The sequence below is a fragment of the Cuculus canorus genome, chromosome 9 (assembly GCF_017976375.1).
Source record: "Cuculus canorus isolate bCucCan1 chromosome 9, bCucCan1.pri, whole genome shotgun sequence".
Classification (NCBI taxonomy): domain Eukaryota; kingdom Metazoa; phylum Chordata; class Aves; order Cuculiformes; family Cuculidae; genus Cuculus; species Cuculus canorus.
The window spans coordinates 23706785-23731474 of NC_071409.1; the positions used below are offsets into that span (position 1 = coordinate 23706785).

The 24690-nt window shown below is 41.6% G+C and overlaps 1 protein-coding gene across 5 annotated transcripts in view; it reads right to left on the reverse strand.

The window, feature by feature from the left end:
• The window catches only part of SCHIP1 (schwannomin interacting protein 1), a 177400-nt gene extending 163060 nt beyond the window's left edge, over positions 1-14340 (reverse strand). The window contains exon 1 of one of the 5 annotated variants that reach the window (XR_008451226.1): positions 14204-14340. Coding sequence is in view for 1 of the 5 variants with exons in the window: in XM_054074370.1 (XP_053930345.1) it covers positions 14204-14212 (9 nt within the window). In the remaining 4 variants the exon portion in view is untranslated. Of the gene's footprint in view, positions 1-10577; positions 10596-14203 lie in introns of those variants that run through there. The other 4 variants (XR_008451228.1, XR_008451227.1, XR_008451229.1 and 1 more) reach the window with 4 other exon arrangements.
• Positions 14341-24690: the final 10350 nt, after the last annotated feature.

The following is a 24690-nucleotide window of genomic DNA, read 5'->3' on the forward strand; positions in this document are numbered from 1 at the left end:
CTTCCAGAGAGCCCCACTATGTGCAGAACATAAGTCTGAATCCCAAAATAATACCCAGTACCAACTAAAACACACACATTTCCCCACGTCTTGTCTTGCTTCCATCAATTTAGCAGCACAATGAATTCATTTCCATCATTAGCATATGCACCGTATTAAGGCTAGCCAAGATTTAACTTTCTTTTGTTAATTTGGCAGAGGGGAAAGACACAATAGAAGAGAGCCCTACAATTTGCAGCCATCTGTGATACTGAAAATAGTAATAAACTTGAAAAGTGCTGTTATTATACATATTATCACTCTTAGCACGCCAGTGTCTTCAAACATTTATGCCCTTTACGTCTAAATGAATGCCTCTTAACTTCTGTATGAAGAGAGTGTTTTCAGATTCTCTTCCCATTATATGGCCATTAATCTTGCCCACAGGTTTGAGCTCCCCTAGTACAACACAATTTACGCTGTCAGAGATCACTGGATAAGTCATACTCAATTATAAATGCAAGATGCTAAATTACTTAATGCTGTTATTTTTAGGATTGTGACAGGCACCACTAGCACTGAGTGTCTTAGGCCACTTCATCTTCACAAAGAAAACACCTTTGAGTCTGATGAGGCACATCCATCACCAAACTCATTGCTTTGGTTATGGAGTGAACATGAAGCTCCCCAACAGACAATTAAATCAATATTTTAAATTAAAATTTGCGCAAGAATATTCATAGGCTTCCGATAGTGACAGGTCTGTATGTAATTGCTTCCCCCACCCCTGCTTGAATACGTTGGCTGTCCTGATGATGAATCTTCCATCTACCTTCTGCTGGGGAAAAATTACACAGACTTCTCAGCATGTGAGCACTGAGGGTCACATCCATCATCCTCAGGCCTCTGTTTTACTTTTAATTACAACGCTTCTCAGAGGAATGTTACTTCAAATCATAAACCTAAGGAGGAAGTAGCTTTTAATTTGCAGAACAGCCATTAAATTCTCTGCTTCACTGACATTAATTTGCTGGTGCTCTTTGTACTAAGGAAGAGATGATGTTACCTTCCTTTCAGACTTCATGAAAAGATAAGTTTGCCCAAAGTCACAATCGCTTTAAAATTAGTTGCGTTATGTGTCCACATGCTTCCTGTGATACTGCATTTAACTAAGGCCTCCACTGAGAATAATTTTTAATTAGCAGCAATGGTTTTAAATGGATAGTTTAAGACCAGTCATTTTGCCTTGGACACACATTTCAGTTTTAACACCCTGGTTTAATTTTACTCAGTTCAAGTCCTTTTATGCATAAGCAGATCCAATTTTTCTGAGACCAGTGGGATGACGAGTTTGACACAAATCTAACAGGTTGCTGAACCGGGTACCAAAAAAATGGACCCAAGACGGGCTAACAAACGTACATCCCTTGACTCTCTGCCAAGCCTAAAATCTGCTCGCATTCCCAGCCAGCTTTTGCATCTCTTCTATTGTGAGTGGACATTTTCCACCAAGATTTTGAAGTGATTATACTGCTGCCCATGTTTCAAACCAATGACCACCACCACAGCATTGCTGTTAAACGGAAAATGCCCCATCGGTCACTGCTGGCTTTATCGGGTTGCCTCTTGCATTGCCCATAGAAGGAAGGATAGAGAGGGGCTAGTAGCTCAGGATGTTTGGGGAGATGAAAAGAAGACTATTTAAATATTACCCTAAAATTTGGGCACCTAGATAAGTAGTAACTTAAAGAACTGAATGCTACTCTCTAGGGTCCTAGTAGAGTAGGAAGTTGGAACCCTAAGGACTTGGGATTAAAAATAAAACATTTTCAGAAAAGCAAATTAAAAATCCCAACCCCAAACCAATTATTCCAGTAGAACCCAAAAGGCAGCCACCCTCACCGGGTAGCTGAAACGGTGTCTTGAGGACAGCATTTGCCCTGACTGGCAATTTTCATCCAAGGCAAGAAAACAAAAATAGGAGATAAAAGAACTGGAATAGTCATGTTGCTCTCTCCCAAGCAAAAGTGGCGAACAGGATGGGAAGATTGATGAGCTAAAAAGGCAGACCCGTTGCTCACCCAGCCAGGCTCTCCTGTCCATCACACCAAGAAAATATGCAAAACCACATCAAACTAGCATCCAAACAAAGCAACAAAACAGATGAATGGTTTTACCTATGTATTTGGATTACATTTGAAAAATGACCCAAGGAACTTAAAGTGCAAAATCTACACAGTCTACAAAACCATTAAGACTTTCTTATTTGAGTGACAAGCCTAGCTATACAAAGCACCTTGTACCTTTTCTTGGTGGTATGAAAACAGGTAGGGCACGCCGAACTGGCCCAGTGTTGAAATATGTCTCTTAGAAAGTGAGAAGATAACTCAGCTGCTGTGTAATTTTTGACAATTTTCATACTAAATCTGAAATCCTAAGACAAAAAAAAAATTACACTTTTTTTGTGAAAGATCTTTCTTCGCATTATTCTAAATACACAGAAGGTAATTTAAATGCTCTTAGAATTTGCCTGATCCTTTTCCTTGTAGACTAACAGAAAAATCAGTATTACTGTTAATATGAACACCATTTGCAATGAAAACACACCTTTGAGTTTCTGTTGCCTATTTGAGCTTTGAGGATTATTTTTTTTCCCCCTGCTCCCTCTTACACTGTGAAAAGATGGTGGTATTCTACATACCTTGTGTATCACATGCACATACATGAAAATCAGATGAGCAGTGTATGGACTAGACAGGCAACACGCGTTTCCAATGTGAAGCAAACCCCTGCATCAGCTCCAGCAAGCAAAGAGTTTCGAGTTCAACAGAGATGCAGATACCATAGGGCCAGCAACTTTAAGGGTTTTGAGCATTTCTGTTTACACAGTGAGAACCAGTAACAGGGGACTCATTCAGAATGACAAGAGAACGGCAGGGGAGATGCTTCCTAAGCCAGGAAATAGTATTGCTCTGCCACTTTTATTTCCATATAAATCAAAAGTTGCCCATCTAAGAGCACTGCTGGTGCCAAATTACCTTTGTGCAATGAGCTTTTGCTCATAGAAAAGAAATTCTCTAAGATACACCTAAAATCCGGTAACCTTTTATCGGAATCAAGACTATTTGCCATGGAACACAAACGCAGAATCGTCTAAAATTACTCTCACACTGCAATTGTGTATTTCTACAGGAGATGCACAAGCTGCAGAGACAGTCTTAAACAAATCTTGCTTAAAGAACTGCTCATTTATTCAGTTATGAGCACATAAATCACTTTAAATACTTTAAAAATAGGTTAATTGAACCTATGTAAAGTATTAATAGGAAACCCTTCTGAACTATTTCTGAAAGCAGCTGGTTTACATTACGTTTTGGAAATACACTGACTTAAATACTGTCCAACCGTTTTTTAATAAATGTAAATAATATTCTGAAACAGGGACAGAATGGCAGTTGTTGAGGGGCAGCTGAGCTATATATAGCATGTAAATGAATTCCCTGCTTGAATATCAGGACTTATATGTGCAGCATTCAAGAATAAAAAGAGCAAAACTTTCACAGCTTGATAAAAGCTTCACAGAGCTCCATAGTATCACTTCTATTATTGATACAGAAAAACAGATGAGCACCAAGGGTGCAAGATTTGCAGCTAATACTAGTATTCAGTCAAACCCAACAAAGACCATAAAGAACACTGAAATCTGGTGAAATTGTGGACAGATTAAACTTACCATTAAAAGCGAAATGCAGAAGACGCTGGGGATATATTTAGATTTCCATGCAAACCTAATGGCAGCATTCCTATGTCTGGAATATTAGATCCAGGTTCATTCCCTGAGAAGAAATAGTCTGTAGACAAGTCACCAGACAGGCCAGGCTATGGAAAAAGCTTCTCATCCCCAGAGAAAGCACTGGAGCTTCCTCCACCAGAAAAGAGATGGAGAGGATCACTACCTATAAACCCGCTGGTACATTAGTGTAAGTCAGCAGCTTTCAAGAGTGCATATTGGCGTTCATTGAAAAATAAGCAGTGAATTCAAATATGAGCAGAAGAAATACACTCACACAGCAGGCCCTGAGCTTAGGAGCTCCTTGTCATAAGAAGACACAGCTCAGCAGAATGCCAAGGGCAAGACAGATCAAAACATATAGGGATAAAAGATAACACAATGTATAGGTTACCAGAGAAGGATGTAAGTATAACCCAAGCCTCTGGACTGAAGTGGGTGATTTCACCTAAAAGGATGTCAACCTCCCCAGCCACAACCACTTGGGATCCAGGCTACTGCTGCCACTGCTGCAGAGCCCCTTCTACACGATGGACAGCACAGTCCTCAGAATCTGCAGCTTCTGTAAAAGACAGCATTTTCCTTTTAGTATTAAAAAAATAAATAAATAAGGTTTGGAGTTTTGGTGTTGGGTTGGTTTTATTTCCCCTGCTCGAGACTGCATGTTGCCAGTACAATGCACATAACGGCTGGTAAATCAGTGCTTAGACAATATAGCAATAGTTAAAAATAAGCCTACCATCTATTCCATTTTATACAAAGGGCAAAGAATGCTCTCCTCAGTCACTACATGAAAGACTTAGAATAGGAAGGAGATAAAAAGTGAGGAGAAAGATAAAAAGAGAGAAAAACTGGCATCAAAGGTTTCAATTTTACTTTGTATTTCTTTTTTCCTTAAAGAATTTTCAAGTCATTTATGAGGTGGGAGGAAATCTCTCAAAACAGGATTTATTAAACATAATTTCATGTTGAAAAAAAAAATGTTTTTCAAATGGCAGCTTATAACATTTATGATTAACTTACAAAATTTGCAAGATACTTCAAAACCAGTATATTATCACTCAAAGTCCATAAACCGAAACACCAAATGTCCTGAAACTCAGTTAAAAAAGAGTGACTCTGAGCAGCTGTAAATATTGGTGTATTATTTGCCTTTGGGTTTTTAAGCCTTTGGGCTTCACATTTGTAAGCTATCCTCCACAAATACAGAAGGCTAGAAGTATATTTTTCATTAAAAATGTGAAGCAAGAATACTTCTGCCAAATGTGGAGCTGGGAAATAAACAGCAAGCTCTTCTTTATACTGATGCATCAACAATATCTCAGCCAGCAGAGCTGATGCAAATATCTCTGTTAATCTGCAAAGTGCAATCTTAGCCAATCTTCCATCCTCAGATTTTCCTCTTTCAGTACGTTTTTTGATGGCATAAAGCTATTCTAAAAGCTGCCTTTGGGATTCACACTAGAGACAACTTACTGGCTTGAGAAATCAGAGCTGCGGCCACGTTTTTAACTACAACATTTCAAAATTTGTTCACTTGTACTGACTAGAGGAGTTTTATTTTATTAATGAAGGATGTGGAAGCGTCACAGGAAAGAAAGGGATAAATTAAGAATTTTGCACCTGGCTTTAAAATAGCCTGAAATTACTCAGAAGCAAGACCAAACCTCTACTGGGTTTTACCACTGCCGTTAGCATCCAGGATTATTTAAGAATTTATTCAGAGTAAGATATGAACTGCTGGGAACATATGAAAGGGAAACAATCTGTTCACCCATCTTCTTATAAGACAGGGGGAAAAAAAAAAACAAAAGAAAACACAGCCCACAAAATCTAGAAGCTGCTCTGCCTGTCACCTGCTCCAAAAGGTCCTACAAACCAGACAACGCCCCCGAATACCTCTTCCTCCCCATATCTTCACACTGTGTCCAGGCTCCAAGGATTTCAATTCCATTGCTTTCCATGAAGCTGATAAATTGAAAAGGGGGATGCTTTGGTTAGTAGCTCAAACGTGCTAACCTTTCTGGAGCAAAGATGAAATCAACAGTGGAGAGGAGATCACCTTCCCAGGAAACAACTTGGGTTCCTCTTTGAGCAGTAGCTGTGTGCTAGCTGCTGTGCAAACCTTCTTAGTGAAATACCAAATACACACAGACTAGATTTTTTTGAGGAAAGGTCATTCCTGTACAGCCATTATTCAGCTATACATAATTGTGCTTTAGGAAGTAGGTTAACTAAATCACATTGCTCAAAAAGCCTCAGGAATGACTTTGCTTTCAAAGCTGTGCACTTTGTGTTCCTAGAAAGCCCAGGTATATAATTTTTCAGAGGAGAAATGCCATTTGGTAATTAGCTTAAGTGATGCAATTTTCTTCCAAGTATAATAACGTTGACTTGCGGCATCTGATGTCTGGAGACCTTTGCAGCTGCAGTTTCATCCTGGAGAAGGATGTGAGAACAAGAAGGAAAAGAGAAGTCCTACAGCTGGTGACAGGGGCACATCCACCATGACTCACTCCCGTCAGCAGAGGGTACAGAATCACAGAATCATTTAGGTTGGAAAAGACCTTTAAGATCATAAAGTCCAACCATAAACCTCACATTGCCAAGTCCACCATTAATCCATGTACCTGAGGGCCACATATACATATCTTTTAAATGCTTGCATGAATGGTGACTCAACTGCTTCCCTGGGCAGCCTGTTCCAGTGTTTGACAACTCCTTCCGTGAAGTAATATTTCCTAATATCTAGTTTAAACCTCCCCTGGTGCAACTTGAGGCCATCTCATCATCTCAAAACTTGTTACCTGGGAGAAGAGACCAACACCTGCCTCACCACAACCTCCTTTCAGGTAGTTGTAGAGAGCAATAAGGTCTCCCCTCGGCCTCCTTTTCTCCAGACTAAACCTCAGGAATGGGGAAAGCCCACAAAGAACACCTTGGTTGCCCTTCACTGTTTTACAGTTTGGGATGCCCTGTTTATCTCCACTTCTCTCAAGTTTGCAGGCAAGATATTTTTTTACGTTGTGCTTTCAGAAGAGTAATTTATTTTCTGGTTTAAATATGAAAGTCTGCAATATCTTTCATTACACAAGATGAGCAGTTGGCAGAGTTAGGCACATCACTTCATACGAGCAGAGACAGGTCAGCAGGTGAACCAGCAAAGGCCATCCATTCTCAGCCCTTGAGCTCTTCCTGCATCACCAGTGTCTGACTGGTACTCAATACAGAAGTAGTTGCTTACTTAAAACTGGTCTACCAAAAACAAGAAAACAGAATATTAATTAGGGTCACAAAGAAAATACAAGAGCTGTTGGGCTTGGTTACACTCATGCCTAACCTGTTTCCAAAAGGACATGAATTCAGCTCATTAGGCCATTTGTGGAGGTGTGGCCATTATTGCTGCTGCTTCCTAGCGAGGGATGTGTTGGCAGGCGGTTAGCATAATCACCATCCATTTCTGCTGAAAGATTTCCAAACCTAATGTTTCTGGGATTATGCCCAGGATGGCAAAAGAAAGATCACAAGCTCTACTACCTCCAGAGCTGCAGAAATTGATGCGAGGCTATCTGCCAAGAGGCAATCTGAGACAGGTCTGCAGTAGATGTTAACATGCCCTAATTTGTTTCATGCTTATCAAGAATAAGCAAGATGCACTAAATTAACACACCACAGTCAGGACTCACTAACGTGGATGAAGGTATGGTGGAACTTGTGGAAGGAGGGGGGGAAAGCCACTCCAGAAGGGTTTTCCTCTTTTCTGAGCATTCTTAGAGTGAGTAAAGTTGTAAGCTGTGGGAAACTGCCTTTTTTTATATATATATTCTAGCAATGTATAAAGATGTTTCTCTTCCTTAAACAAAGCTAATACAGAAAAGCCCACAAAGAAGTCCGTTAGGTTTTCTTCTTAAAAAATAAAAGTATCTTTCAGTTACTTGCAATTGATTTACCTTTTCCTTAGGAAATTCTCAAAACACTCCTATCGGACTAGGAATGACCTATATTTTCTATAATAAAAGCTTCTGTCCTGAGCAGTTGCAACCAGACAGACCTCTGGATGGGAGACACACGTACTTAATGCTTACTTTTAACTATATTGTGAGCCCCTGGAAATATATGTGAGTGTACAACTTATCCAGCAGGAAAACGGGAGCTTTGAAGGGCAGGGACTAACATTCTATGGAGTACTCCAAAGGGTATCCAAAAGTTACTATCAAGTTTTACAGTGCCATCCCTTTTAACACCTCACTCAAACTTTACCGTGGAGCAGCATGCAAACAGTATTTGGTTATCTGCAATTAAATTGGCTTCAAGTAACCCCTGCAACTGTTCTGCAAGGCTCAGCACTGCCCAACGTATCTTTAGTCCAGGACATGAAAAATATTTTGCTCTGAAACTGCAGGGGGAACAAAATCACCTGTTTTAACTTCCAAGTTTGTTTGTTTGGTTTTGCTCTTGTGGGAGATGGCAGGTTTGTGGGCAGAGCTAATATCCTTCATTATATTTCCAGCTGACTCTGCTGGAAACACTAGCCAAGCTCCAGGACTCAGGGAGCCACTCTCCAGCACCAAGATAGTAAACAGCAGGTGACAAAGTGAGACATAAGATGAGAAAAATCTGCTGTCGCTCTAGATATGTGAGCCAAGGTGATCATGGCTTGGAGCAGAACACCGCTAGGTGCTACAACAAGGACACAAAGGATGCCACGATGCTGCCACCACCTGAGTCCCTTGGCAGGAGGATCTAACACAGCCAAAACCCACCTATGCACAAGCATATCTGCCCTCCACCAACATGAACTTCCAAGCCCCAGCTTTGCCCACATTAAAAGACTCAGCAGGACTATAGATGTTGATTCATATCCGCATCCTATCTCACCCATCTGTAACTCTGTATTCTGTAAAAATATCAGAAGATTTATGACTTCACCCATGGTTTGGAAACAGCAGTACAACAGATCTTTCACTATAATAGTACCAAACAGTTACTCCATGTCTCTGTGTTCCAAATGCTACGTAGAACCCAGACAAAGAGGCAGGAGCTTTCTGCGCCTTTCTTCGCTAAACCACTGGTCCCTTCCAGACCTGATCACAGTCCATCCCTGGTGGGTCTTTCTTCACTGGGGAGGACTTGTGGAGGGACTTTCCTCATTACCATCTATGCTGAGGAGGCCCTAGCAGCACCCTTCATCAAGCTGTAGCAGATGGAGAGCATGGACTAGAACAGCAATCCCAGCGTCAGCACGTATTAACAGAAGAGCTTCTGTGTGTTTAGTTGAGGTAAGAGCAAAAGGCTTTTTCCACCCCGTATCCCCCCAGTTTGCTATCAGAGGAAAACACTTCCTCTCAAATCTGGGGTTTAGCAAATACCTATCCCCAAAGAAAATATTACATCGTGTTCTTCAGGGAGACAAACTCAACACTACAAAGTACAATCCATTCCCTTGTATAAAAATTTGATCAAACACAGTCATTAAATTTGGAAGCAGTAACGTAACCAAGGCAGGTACATCCTACTGACGTCTAATCAAAGAAAATGCACTAGCTAGAGGGTCCATGGAGGTATTTCAGCTTTAACTTATGGCTACAAAATCCAGTTCAGGGAGTCAAAGAAATTTTGCTTAGACAACATATTTGTCTCCTACTTCCTCAGAAAAACAGGTTCTGCCCGACAGCATCTCAACAGGCTTGCCCGTGCCCTCCTGGCCGCAACTTGGGGAGAAAGGCTGCTTTACAGGGCACCACAGGATAAACACAGTAACACATTAGATCCATCTGGGCCTGTGTAGGCAAGGAATGCCTGAGAAAAGCAACTGTCTCTCTCCAGAGCCTACAGGTTATTTCTATATGGCATGTTACAGATTCCCCCATGACATGCTTTAATATTCCTTCTTTAAGGTGAAAAGTAGAAGATAAATAACCACTGAAGATCCCTCTCCTGCAAGCAGGCACAGCACTCACATCCCCAGCCCTTCCAAGAAGGGGAATAACACTCTCTTACCTGTTTTTCCTCACCACCACTCAAGTACAACGGTGAAACAAAAGGTAGAGGACGGCTCTAACATGTGGCAATGGAAAGATAAACCTGCTCTCTCCCTGCTCCTAGAGACTTTAGCAGAGGGACCAGGCAGGGAAGGGAGCAATGCTGGCTCCCATCCCACTGCAGTGGGGATGCTGGAACTTGATCAGTAATTGGCTTCCTACACCCTCAGCCAGCCAGGCTGGGGCTAATTACAGGTATTTCAGGTGCAGCAATAAGAACAGTTACAACAGAAAACTCAACAGCTGAAGTCTCTCTTGGCTTTAGTTTGATGCACTGAGGTAGTACTCAATGCACTAAGATGAGGGTGTTTCATAAAACCTCAGAACTGCTGCAAAAACCAAACCTCCCAGCAGAGAAACACTTTCAGAGGCCACCAATACATTTAACTTTTTCTGCTTCCTGTGCTGTTTGCTTGGGTAGGAAAGAAAACTTTGGGAGGAGAAGGTTCAGCAAAACCTCTTACTGGTGGGAGCAGTGGATGTGTGCCACCACAAATTGTATGAGTACTACAAAATGTTTTTACAAGTACTTTTGGGTAATTCCATAAAGTGACTGGCAACCGTGCTGCCACCCCTCAGAGAGGCAAAGGGCTCAGGAGCACTTTCCTGTGAATGCCTTTGCATTTAGCAGTTTAGCCTTTTTTCAGATATGTCAGTTAAAATTGGGCATGGTGAGTTGATTACACCAATCTCACATCCAGCTGGCTCACACAGAGCGTCAGATACAATACTCTCAGTCCTGAGCAAGAATTATTGGAGAAGTTTACCATGTTCTCTGGGTTTTATTGTTCTAATTTCTCGCCAGAAATGTTGAACAGTGTTGTAGACTTTGAAATGCACTTCAGCTATGCTTTGCATTTAATAGTCCTGTTGAACACCTACATTTTATAGGTGTTTTAAACATTTATAATTTAATAGTCCTATTTAAACACTTCATCGAATTCTGAAAATAGCTTCAAGTTTTATGACAAATTTCTCTTGCCACAGAAAGGTAATGGAGCTTTTAAAAAAAAAGGAATCCCCTTTTCTGATCCAATATGTGTTGTATCCATTTGGGCACAAAACCTGTCACAGTGCCTAAGCAGTAAAAGTTTGTTTGGCATCCTGTAGAAGTTATTTTGCATACTATAAAAAAGACCCTACAACAGGATAATTTTCCCATTTTCAGTATAACTATGCCTTTAGCATCTTATTCATTATATCTCTTCCTAGCACAATAAATACTTCCTTGCAATTCCCTTTCTTGAAAACCACACAGTTTCAGACTGATGAGTGGTTTATGGTCCTCTTTAGCCAAATTACATGTATTTTGCTTTCAGCATCTTTCCAGGAACTGGAAGAGCCATCGTGGCCAGCAGGAGGGCTGACCACAGCTGAGAGCAGGAGGACTGACCACAGCTGAAATGCATCACCACAGTCAATGCTTGGGGTCAAATGCTGTCTGCAAAGGTAGCTGCCTCTGTTCTGAAGCCTCGTGCTTCAACGGTTTTCTCTGGCCATCCTGCAGGCTGCCAGGGCAATGCACTCAGTGGTATAGGTTGGGAGTTTCTTGCCACTTTGTCTTCCAACAGCTCAGTCCAGATCACCTAGTCCAACATAATGGCCCATTTCAGTGCCTCTGTACAAAACATTTCGCATTAGCCTTGTTCTACCAGCACCAGTTTGTCACTTCACAGTTTTCCTAAGGATGATTTTATGCCACATCTCTCTTCACTTATTTGACATGCCTTTAAATGGAGTATCGTCAAAGTTCAACTGACTTTCCCATTCTTACAGAGCTGTTGAAGAAATCTGACCATTACTCTTGCCTAGTAGATATTTTCCCAAACACTGTTTTTCCTCATCAAACACATTACATACATCCTCCTCAAAGGATCTGACCTTGAGATCTGAAAAGGTCTCCACATCTACCTTCTGCTGAGTTCAGAGACAGCAGAGATGACTTCATCTCTTTCATGACCAAACTCCAACTAAACTCCTGACAACGTGAGTATTTCATAATAAATTTTCATGTTAACTTTATCATTGATGCAGGTGACTTTGCGCACTGTATTTACTCATCCAACTTGTCACAGAAGAATGTATTTGAACTCAGGGAATAAACTCCATTGCACAGCGGACAGCACATCTGGAGGCCACATTTCTCCTATCCACCAGAATTACAGCCTTTCTAATACTCCAGAATGCTACAATGCAGGCTTTTCAGATGTAAAAAGCCTTAAATATTGGTTTTACAGTGAAGCTTACACACAGCTACAATTCTGTATAATAGTCACAGGTATTCTCAAACAATAAGACTTCACCTTCAGAGACCATCCTAACAAACAATGGCATTTATTACTGGGTTTTCTTTGGCATCCAGGGAAATTATGGGGAAAGTACAAACATTTCACTTACATTTGATCTCATTTCTGTATTTCAGGTTTATACAAGCTGTTAAAAACAAAACAGATGATCTAGCCCTTGGGCACATAAACAGTCTCCTTGGTTTTATTGAGATTACATGAGTACACAAACTGCAAGAGTAAGAACTTGCAGGACCCTTAAGTAACATAAAATCAGAATTTTAAGAGGCCAGAAATTTAAAGCAAGAGAAGATCTCATATAGCATCTGTACTTAGAAATGCATAGTGAAAGCGGGTGAGAAAAGTAGTTGACACAATGCACGAGGCTTTACAGTGCTGCATTGTGAACATTAAGGGAATCCCAGCATCTTACTATTAACATAATTTCTTTATGCATCTCTTCTATTTAGAGCTTATCTAGCCTATTAGAAAGCTGAAAAACTTGAATCAGGCAATAAAGGGAATCAAAATATATTCAGCTCTAGGTAAATTAGATATTCCTAATGCAGTCTTTTTTTCCTGGGCAATTTAGCAAATTAGTTTGCATTGTCTGACATGTTGTCCTGGAAAACACAAGAGGTCAAATTAATTTTAGCTTCGTAGAAACGATAATTCAATATTTGCTTATTTACATCTACGCACACTAGAGCTAAGAGCCATATCTTCTATGCCATGTCAGGTACATCAATATCAACATGTTAAACCTCCTTCTCCTTTCCCCCTGAATTAAGAGAAGCAGCGGATGCCACGCGGTGAGGAATTGCCCATGCAGGATATATCCTCACCTGCTGCGTCAGAAACCTTACCGTGAAATGCCTTAGCTACCACTTACAATTAGCTTGCACTCCCATGTGTTGTCACAGAAGCACGTTAGTCGGCTCTATCTCTTCAGAGTTAATAGTACCTAGTTTTATTTATTGCGCTGTGGTGTTTACATATAGTCATTTGAATACATTGCCTTCTGATGGATAGCTTTGTAATGATGCATACAACATTTAAGCAGTCTATTTGTAGGGAGAAGAAAATGCAAAAGCCTCATGGGCTTTTTTTCAGCACTGTACTGAGATGATGTACATCAGGTGTAAAGATAACACACTGCATAAGCTAGTCTTGAGGGAAGTATTGCTAAAGGGAGAAAGAATTTGCTCTTAAGAGAGCTTTGATGCTAAATACATACAGCTCGCCTCTCCAAACTAAATCTTTGCCTGTTACAACTACTATGTTAGGAATGCCAAAAAAAAAAAAAAAAAGAAAAAAAAATCAATCTGAGATGAATTACTTCATTCCTTTGACTGTTCTCAGAGCCAGGATTGGTCCCCACAGCGCTTCCTGGATGACTTCATAGGAATCTAGCAGGCTGCCTGTGCTGCACCCGACAAAATCTGTGAGATTTTACGTGTTGACAAACAGCTGAACTCTTGGCTACAAGAGCCCTACATTGATCTGGTTACTATTCAAGGGCTTGTATTTAGAGAAGCTGAAATGCCTGCTGAATACCCAAGCTGAAAAGCCCTGTAGGGTCACCCCATGAATCATAGCCACATTTTTTTTTTTTTTCTAATAATTGCAGAGCAAAAAGAAAAGGGCAGTTAAACCTAGAGAAATTCTGCCACAGCAGCATGACCACGGCTCAACAGAGCCCTCTGAATCCTCAGGCATCTTTTTCAAACACTGTTTTAAATTGTTAGCACACGAAGACAATTCTCTCCTTTCTGAGCCTACGAGGTAACACAGCCTTAAATTTTGGTTTCCCTAATAAACTTCCTGCAGCTCTGTGCACGTTAGGAATTGTATCTGCTAATCTATATTTGTTCAAGCCTCCTTATCTAAAGGAAAAAGTGCTGCTTGATTTAAGATTCCTTGAGGAAATCTGCCTGTACATCTCTGGCTGGCAAGTAAAACAAACAGCATCCATGTCCCAGTAGGCATCTGCCACCCCCCAACATTTCTTCATTTAATTAGTTCTGAGAAAGCCAGTCTATGCAAAAGCTGACAAAGCTGCATAAAAGAAACACTTAAGTATTTATTTAGAAAATGAAATACGTTACCAGCCGCATCGTGAAGTTTCTTAGTCACCTGCAGGGAAATAAGGCAGAAACCCGATGTTCACAGACTACTCCTGACCGTACCGGCACCCAGGCTGGCTCTTACAGAATAGCAGACGAGAGCGAAGCTGCAAACCTTTGAGTTGAGCTCACTCTATAGGCATCAGAAAAACCTCAAAGAAAAAAAAAGAAAAGAGCCAGCGCGGGAGCGAGCAGCCCACAGACAGTGAGATGAGAAACTTCTGGCAAGTCTCCAGCGCAGGAATGAATTTGCTGTCATTCAGAGACGTATAGCAATGGAAATGAAGGGAAACTTGAATTTACAGGCGGATTTGGATCCTGCTCTAATCGTTCTGCAAAGATGTGCAGGTTGCAGCTCAGCTCATTTTACAAGGCTCATCTAGGAACAATGCTGGATCAAAAATTAAATAGCGTGGTAGGTACGTATACACACGCACAGATCTATAAGCAAAGGTGCCAGCATAAACTTCAAATGGCTCATTTCATCAGCTATTTGCTGGGAATTTTATTAAACCCAGCACAGAGAAACGGTGGCAACTCAAATTCCAGTTACATATCAAAGTGGATTCACAGGGTTTTATAATACTCTTTAGGCACATAAACAGATTTGTTTAGGTTTTTTCTAGTATTGCCAGGAAGTTAAAATACATTTTACAAAGAAAATTCAGATGTTGTCAAGCATGTGGCAAAAGTGTCAGCACTCTGAGTCTAAACTTGTCCAAATATTTATGCATTCTCAGCCAATAGAAGGAAAATAATCAAGTCCATAGTTGAAATAATAAGCAAGAAATATTGCTAGCTGCAAATTTTTCATAGGTCAAAAGACACCATAAGGCATAAGCAACCACTATCACTAAGAAAGCGTTTAAAAGTGAATGTGTAGAAAACACAAAAAATAGCAGTTTTAAATGCTGGTAGTGAACATGATTAATTTTGGTGTTTCGCAGCAAACCCTAGCTCCAGCACGTCTCAGGGATGTGCAGTCTGCTGTGTTTAGATGTTTTGCAGTCGTGTATGCAAAGAGAATGTCAACTCATGAAAAATTTGTAAATAAACACTTTCTTGGCATGAAGAGGCAAAAGAGACTCCATACAGTGTGGGTTAAACTGTGTAACTGAATTCAGCTTCTTTTATTCCCTACCCTGATAGTACACTAATTTAAAATCTGGTTACAAGTTCAGACAGTGCCCTGGTAAATATAGCTCCTAATAATTACAGCTCTCCAAATTAGAAGCAAGGTTCCTGTAGATTTGGATTGCTTTTAATTTAGCTAACAAAGAAGAGTAAGAAGTCAAGCCAAGCTAAATAACTGGAGGGATTCTTTATTGCTTGTTTTCTTCCTATTAATAAATCAGTCCTCTGTGGGAAGAAAATCAAACAGTAACAAACAAACAAGAATTCATTAGTGACACTGAAAGCGATGCCGAGGAAGGCAGAAGAGCGCCTTGACAAAGAACAAAATATTTGCCGCCTATTTGGGGATATATAGAAGCAGAAACATCCTTAATGTCAGCAATGCTACAATATTTGGTTCATCTACAGTTTTCAGCTGCAGCCCCACAGATGGAGTGGCCAAGAGGCACCAGCTGTGCCCAGCTGTGCCAATGTCAAGTTCAGCAAGGCATCATATGGCTGTCAGCGCCCAGGGTGTCCCCATCGCCCCAGCGCTGGGAATGTGGCTGCGTTTGGCAATCACTGGCCACATCCATCTGGCATCCAGACAAGCACAAAGGCATTTTTCTAATAATCCCATTTCTCTTCTTTTGTATGCACCTCCCTCTGCCTCCAAAGACAGCGACGTGCTTCAGCTGGATGGGAGAGCTGGACAAATACATCCCAGCATGGTCACCCTCCAGCCTCGCTGCAGGGTGCAGATCCCACATCTGGCTGGGTGTCCTGCTTAGGGTTTCGGATCACTTCTTCCCATGGACACACACGGTGAAGCCAAGCCGATGCCAAGGGCTGGCTGGGAAGGAGGAGGTTTCCTGGCAGTGGCTGAGCAACCAGCCCACCACAACACAGCTCCTGAAACACAAGCTGAAAACTCTGTCCAAAATGTACTGTCTGGTTTGCATTTCCAATTGACATTTCTCACCAGGGAATATGGGCATTTATAGTGGTTGATCACCTGGTTTTTAATAGCATCATTAGCACAAGCTAAAGGGGGTATCTCTAATGAAGTAGGGAAGATCAGGCATTTAAGGACATGAAGAAATTGGCCCAGGCATTATTGCTGTTGAAAGCAAATACCGATTTGGAGACTGCATGTACCATCCTGTTCAGGTTGCTACCGGACATTTTTGTCTAAAACTGCTGGCAAGCTCCAATTTGGACACGAGGACGATGGCTTTTTCTGCCTCCAACTTGGACTGAAATTACTGAAAAAACCCACAGGCTGACAACATGAACGTAGGAAACCAAAGATTGCTGCACAGGCAAGCAGAGGAGCAATGGGATGGCTGAAAGCTGGGAACTTGGTTAAAGAGTGTGCTTTGTTTCCTGGCAGGATCCCAGGGTGGGTGGGTTGGGGGTAGGGCTGCAGTGGGGCACACTATCTCCTCACCTGCCTCATCAACCAGCACAGTCATCCACCAGCTTCTCAGCCAGAGATCTTATTACTGGAAGCAAGAAGGAAGCAGGACAAGGTTTGAATCCCCAAGGCCAGACTGAGCTTGCAGTGCTTGAATCTAGAACAAGCCTGCTTCGATTTCCACACAATGCAGCAGCAAAGCCCTATTCCCTTATTTGTTAATAAATAATGGAGAGAAAGGTACTGGCAGCATCCGCCCTGGTGGCACACACCTGAGACAGGGATGGCTGAGGGGGGCCGGGCAGGAAGGTGACAGCATCTGGCTTCTCACACTTGCTTGGTTCTGTGTTTTTTAATGTGAATCCAAGCTAACTTTCTGCCAATTCCTCTGTGCACTCATTTACACCCACTTAGGATCATAGAATAGTTTGGGTTGGAAGGGACCTTAAAGATCACCTAGTTCCAACCCCTTGTGACGGGCAGGGACACTTGCTTCTCCACATTTCCCTCAGTGTCTTCCTAATTTTTTTAATTGAATTTGGAATACCCTGAATTTAACCCATCTTTTGCTGCTATTTTTTGTGGCCAGTTTGCTTTTCCACATATCTTTATCCCTCTCTGCCAATCACCTGAGAAATATTTTCACCGGCAGTCTTGATTTGTATCATGCTTCCTGCATCCTATTTTGATGTTCCCATCCTAGCCATAAACGCTAGCTGCACTTGCTCACTCTCACTCTCCCAGATTTTCCCTGTGCAGCACCAGCAGCTCCCCCAACCCTTCTTGTTGCCATGGCAGGAAAGGACCTAAAGACCGAAGCAGCCCATTTCATCATCCAGCAAGCGACCTCACCAAGGATTAAGAAAACATGTCAGAGCTATAAACACGGATGAAATCTGATCGCGTGGAGGAAGTGAAACCTGGGAGTCTAGGAAAAAAAACCTGGGGCCCTGCCTTTACAGATGCCTCACTCTCCTGTGGCACCGTGAGTTTCTCAAAGTCTGCGATACTCGGGTCTAACGAATGCCCGCGGGATTAATGCAGAGGCACCCGGGTGAAGTTTAATGGCCTGCGATGAAGAAAAGGTCAGCCTAGATGATCAATAGTCCTTTCTAAAGATCGAGATTAAAAAGAATCTACTACCACTTGCAGGATTTAACCTGAGGAGTAATAGCATTGTGGGAAAGTATTCCTGGTTTTATGCAAGAGTCCATCAATTTTAAAGCATCTCCCCAAAATGATGGCTCCAAACCTGGGAGAAAGCCAGGGACACACTGCCCCAGTGCAAACAACTCTGGACTTTACAAAATTAGCTCACAAAGTTATTTCTTTGCACCACGTACAGTCCCTGACATCAGAGATCCAGCCATGCAGACCCAGCATGACCTCGCATGGAGCACAAGTAAATGTTTGGAAAGAATCCCGTCCTCAGCCATGCTCCCTGTTACTACATTTGTGCATTTAGAATACCCATTTCTGTCAAATATTTTGGCATATGAAAAGTAACATGCACTTTTTTGACTGGGAAGATGCTGAAGCAGTCATAACCTGTTAGAGTTCCAGGCTCTGAGAGGTTGGGCAGAGGAAGGAGTGATAGCAGAGAACCAGTGGGTGAATATTAGCTGTACGAGGGATTTTCCTGAGCTGGATTCTGTCTCAATTACATATTTCACTGGAAGTCTGAGATGTATAACATGCTCAGTGGATTATTCTTTTTTTAATTTGTCCTCTGTCTCCCTGTGACTGAAGACAGATCATTACCAATAGGTAATGAAAGTTGCCGAGCTGATGAAGCATGTTTTGCTCGGAGCTAATGTCATTTGAGGTTGAGGGTTTTTTTTCGTTGCTGGTTTTCTATTTGCTGTCTGGCAGCCTGCTGTGCACATCACTTATCTTAGCTAGTGTGTCCCAACAACCACACCAGCACAGCCACAACTTCCAGCTCCGGCACTTCTTCATTTAGCTTGACATACAATTGTTTTTCACACAGTAAAGACAGAACTCAAAACACCTTGGCCTGAAATGGCTTTAAGGTCTCTGTTACATATTCTTTCTGTGAACCCGAGCTTTTTTTTCTCCAAGTATTGAAATGTTGCCTTTAGACACTTTACAAAGTTCCCTCCAATTTACAACATCAGATGATTGACTGAAAAACACTCTCTTCCCTTCTTTGAGAAGCTTTGCAGAGAACAACGCAACTGAGATAAATTTATATAATATAATTTATATAAATAACAAATGAAAATGAGTCATTTGTACTTCTCCTGTGATGTCAAAACACAGTTCCAGTGCCAAAAATTTATGGTTGACTGGTGCCAGGGGCCGAGATGACCCCTGAGGAGGAACCACCAGACCCTTTTCTGCAGGAAGCCTGGGGGGCATTACACCAGTGACAGTAGTTCCAAGTTCAGTCTTTGGTTTACATTTTGATTTCCAGGCATGCTCATTTTTTGTAACAACACTGAAGTTACGTCCATAAAAAGGTGTGTATCTAATTTGGATAATATTTGTTAGAGAAAAATCTAATTTTTTCCTCAAATAACAAGATCACTAGAAAGCTGCTTTGTGAGCCAACTGCTTTATCCAGATCCCAAATCTAATTTCTATCATTTGCTTAAGCAAAAGCAATAAAAAAAGAGAGAAGAAACAAAGTCTTTGGCAGAGCTGCCACTGCCCTGACCCACCCATGCTCACCTCTTGTGCCTGCCATGCTATGGTCACCTTGGTTTTATACACTCTGTTAGAGGCATTTGGGTTTAACCAGATTTTGTTCATAATCACTTTTTCATGTACTAAAATAAAAACAATTCATAAGAAGAACGAACTAGCAAAGTAAACAGCAATCTTGCAACCATCTGCCTACCACAGATGAACCGTCTCATGCACGAATCCATGTGCAGAGAAGGAAAAGGACTTTCTTCTGGCCTCACCATGAGAAAACTGAGTGGCTCCTCATGGAAGTGAGTTTTTGCCTGGGCATTAGCCCTAATTTTTCTTAGGCAGCTGATAATGTTTGTTGCTCCTTCCTCCAGACATAGGACCTGAACTGGGTGCATTGGCAGGGGTTAGTGGGGCTGATGGGTCCTCTCCAGCCCTAAAGAGGGCTGTTATGACACCATTGTGACACCTGTGTCCCCCCAGCAGACCCTGCACATCCCATGGCCGCAAGCTGTTCCTCCGAGACAGGGATCCCAAACTGGGCTTTGCAGCAAAATACAGTTACAGAGGACCTACGTGACAACTTTTACTAATCCTAGACAAGATTGCAGGGAAAGAGAAATGTAGATTTTCTTCTTCTTAAAGAAAAGAACCCTTGGGTATCTTGGAATAATTAATAAGCTGAATTACTCTATCTGTAAGATAATAGTGCACCATTAGAAAAAGATCCAATTTTTATTATCCAATCTTTATCAGAAATTAAAATTAATTGCCGTTCGATACAATTCAAAGTCACAGAAGGAAGATCTGTTTCCTAGGAACATACCAACTCCATCAGATGCAGAACGAACAGCTTCTCTTCCCCTTGCTCTGCCTCTGGCCCTGCCTCAGGGTTCCACGGACTTTCACACACTTGAAGCCCCTCACAGGTAAGGTGACCATAGTTCATGCAGGACAGTGTAGTTCTCCTTTCCATCTACAGCAAACCTAATTTTTAAGAGCATTTTTGATTCTGTAATCAACTGTGTGAATTAGGGAATAAATATTCACCTATCCCTGTAGACGGAGCCTGAGAACTGCTGTTTGACAGCCACTGCAAAGATGATGACTTTTTAATGCCCGGTTTGTTTAAAGGAGGAATGAACAGAATTACAGAGAAATCTGATAGATGTTCTCTGTCCTGCAGTCACCATTGTTCAGACACTGTTCAGACGCTGCAGATGAAGCCTTGCAAGAGTTAAGCTTCTCACATTACATATCAAGTGGGAAAAAAAAAAGAGAAAAAAAAGAAAATTCACCTCAAATATTACTTCTCTAAGCCTTTTTCAAGAAAGTTTACAAACCAGAGCAAAGCACCATGAAACACTCCCCAGCAGGCTGCACAACTGCCTCCCACCGTGCCACACAAAAGGTACAAGTGTCTGCCAGCCAGAAACCCTGATTTTTGAGTACGAAATAAAGCTGCAAAGATTGACTGTTCCCACACTGGGCAGTACATTCCTCAGTTCATTCCCAAGTCTGATGCCAAGAGGAGAAAAACAACCCTTGGTGCTTCTTCACACCTCCAAAACCCAGATCTCCATGAAGTTATTTGACCTGGTGTTCTTCAGCCCCTCTTTCTCTCTGCTCTCCCCAGGAGCTGTGGTTGCCCTTCCCCACACCCCCAAGAGGTGATGGCCAAGCAGCACAACCACAGCAAGAGTTTGATGGATGGCCTTGGGACGGCAGATGGCAAGGAGGAAGAGCTGGTTCCTGCTCGGTGCCTGGTAGAGCAAGAAGGATGCAAACAGCTATAGCTGTGAAAGTGAGGGGCTGTGCAAGTTGTTCATATCCAATCTGCTTAATTCTTATTTGCTGCTTTAAATAATGAGGGCTCTCTGCCCAGCTAGCAGATTTAAGACAGCCAGTCAGCCGAAACCCAGGAGCTCCTGCACCCACAGCTCACCCACAGCTGCCTGCAAACCCTCTTGTAAATAGCCTTAAGACTAGGAATAAAATAAAGTTAAAGGAGTATTTTTCTTACCCAGCTAATTAGTCAGATAAGAGCTATGCAATGTGGTTTACAGAACTAGCACTAAATACATATACAACCATACATATAATTTAACCAGGGACAATATGGTTGAACTGGCTTTTTCCGAAGAAGCAGTTCCCATCTGCTGAAGTTAAGTGTATTTTGGTGTGTTTTATGAGCCGTAGGGTTTTGGCCCTCACTACCCAGGCAGGGCTGGAGCAGGGTGTCCTTCAGCATTCCCAGCTTTCGCAGCCAGAGCCAGGCATATCTCCTGCCTCTCCTCCAGGGCATATCTCTGGCACAGGTAACTCCTCCCGAGCCACAGCCAGGGCAATCTGTTACCTTTCAAAGAAAAGGGATTTGTAAGATCTGTCCTTGACATCAGCAGACAGAACGCGTGTCATATATGCTGCATCGATACATCTTCACGAACTGTAAGGCTATGTGCGTTGGATTATTTTAGCCTTTTGACTAGTGCTGGACCCAACAAGCAGTCTTTCACTGTAATCTGGCTTTAAAAGCCTTGAAAGGCTGACTAAAATGCACCTTTTGTATACTGAGGAAATTGTATCCTATAAATAGCATATTAATCATTTATGGCGACCAGCTATGGCTCGAGATTTTAAACTCTACACTCCCTGAATGCCAATGGAAAAGAAGAGTAAAGCTGGCTCCCTCTGCTCAAATCTCATACCTCTGGGGAGCTAATTAGCGTGGAAACACTTGCTGGGAATTTTCAGCAATCTCTTAGTACTTTATCTGTTTGGGATTTCAGCTCTTCGATACCAGAGCCAAACAAAAGCTACTGGATGGCTCTAACAGCCTCCGCCAAATTTCAAGGAACAGACTTTAATATGTTTAAGAATGCAATTATTGAACTGTCTAATTCAAATATTGTACTAAGAAGAAGTTGTCTCATCCCACCCGCTCTCTGTCGCTTCCAGACATGTTTATCCAACAGAAAACGAATCCTGCACACAGCTCACTGCAACGTTATCGCACGAGGGTATCTGTGCTAGTCTATAACTCCCTTCAAAACGGCTGGTTTCATCTTAAGCCTGGAGAATGCAGTTCCCTAGCATCTATGCTGGTATCATCTCCCATTTTGCCAGGGGAAGAGGACTCCCTCCCCCACGACTCACTGCTTTCAGACCTCAGGTTTTGCTTCAGATTTCCTTGTCTGGATGAAAACAGAATTAATCTTTTTTTTTTTTGTCATGAGACAGAAGCATTTGTGTAAGATTTTATGATTAAACAATTATTTTCAAACAAAACCATTCTAGATAGAAATGCCTACTGAATACTGAATTTAGATGTGAAAGCACCTGGAGATGACTTTGCATGCTCCCATCTACATCAGCAGCTAAACTCAGTGCCTGCGTTTTAGTGGTGTGAAATTCCCCTTTCAGTCCCACTTGGTAGAATCATAAAATCCAATGTTCAAAAAGTATTTTAATGGCTTAAGTGGGAACTGTTTTTATTTTATCAAAAAACGCAGAGCTAGAATTTACAGCATAAAACCAGAGGCAAGTGGCTTCGATCACAATTTGCAGCTCCCCACTGGCTCTGTTTGGGAGCTCAGACTGATTGATGCACATGTAAAGATTTACAATGCAAAGTAAAGAATAACTGATTAAAGTGGAATCCACAGCGTTTCAGGACCTTAATGAGTTGTTGGAGAAAATTAATTTCTATGTTTAATGTATGCAGAGGCTATGAGGAAATCTTAGAATTCAATTAATCACAGCATAAAAAAGTTATTGGATATAATTGTAAGTAAATACTGCTTAATTATTCTTCTAATACCATAGCTAATTTAGAAATCATTTCCCCTGATACCATTGCTGGTTCAGTCTGCTATATATTTATTGGTCCAACTATAGTCTCCACATTTTTTTAAATAATGGTGGATTTTCAACATCTCCATTCTAAACCCAACAAATCTGTAGCACAAAGTCCCCTTACAACGCCAGAGCAGAGCCGTGCAGTGCAAAAAGCCCAGGCTGGCTTGGAAAAGCAGCAGAAATAACACAGATTCACATTAATTTCCCTTCAAACTCAGCGCTGTCATTCCTATCCCTTTTATTAGCTGTCATTTGTAATTAAGTATTTCAGCTATACAACCCCTTGCTGATTTTATTGTGAATCCTGCTCTATTTGAGCCCTCACAGTGCTTATTTTTTTCATTCAGGAGGCCTCCCAGAGCAATGATACTTTGAGTGAATTATATATTTTATAAACTTTTTTATCTCAAAAATATTTATTTTGAATGTTCTTGCACTGTAACAGGACAACTGGAAGCACTTGGAAGGTAGGACATTTGTTTTTCCATAGGCTACTCAGCATGATGCTCTTGCTCGTTTAAAGTGCAATCCCAACTGACTCCCACAGAGCTTATATCAAATCCACACATCGCATCTGTCAGTCCGAAGCAGGAGTGAATGGAAAAAAACCTTCAAAATACCATCCTGTTTTCTACCAACACAATTTAAGTTCTTTACAATGCCCTTTCCAGCCTGTACCTCCAGGAATACTGGGATTATAACCAGCTGAGACACCAAAGCTTTGCAGGGGAACGTGAAGTCCCATGTGTGGGTAAATGCTAGTGTTGCATTAATAAAAGGTTTTGAGGGTTTGGCTGCTGTTGAGAGATTAAGTCCTTCAATAACTGAGTATATACATCATTGTACACCCGTGTAGTTATCCACTGCTGTTCAGGGCAGGTCTGCTCATTGGCTCTGTTGCTTTAGTACAATCAACCAAAGCCCATCATCCTTCCTGAATTTTCAGCCAAAATTCATCTTAAAAAATTAATCGCTTTATTTATGCATTCAACCTTTAAGTCAGAGAGCAAACAGTAAAAGTGGTCATTACGTTGCCTTTCTCAGACCAACCCTCAGGGTACAAGTACGGGGGGGGGAGTTGCTCTTCCAGGTGCCCGGGAGCTGCATTTTTGCTGCCTTGCAGTTTCTCATGGTTTTGCTCCAGTTAATTATGGTTTTTAATTAGTCATTAGTGGTGCCTGGGGAATAAGATAAATGGTCTCTTCTGATTTATGAAATTTAAAAGATTGCATCAGTCTAAACAAAGTAAAACCTTGGATTATCACTAATTGCGCCTCGACCCGACTGATGCACTGCTGCGGGAGCCTGGATGGCATCAACAGGGAGCCTGCTCCAAAAGGCACACCACAACGAGGAGCTCAGCTGCCACAGTGGAATTCAAAACATATAGGAAATACCCAAAAAATAAGGAACTGGGGAGATT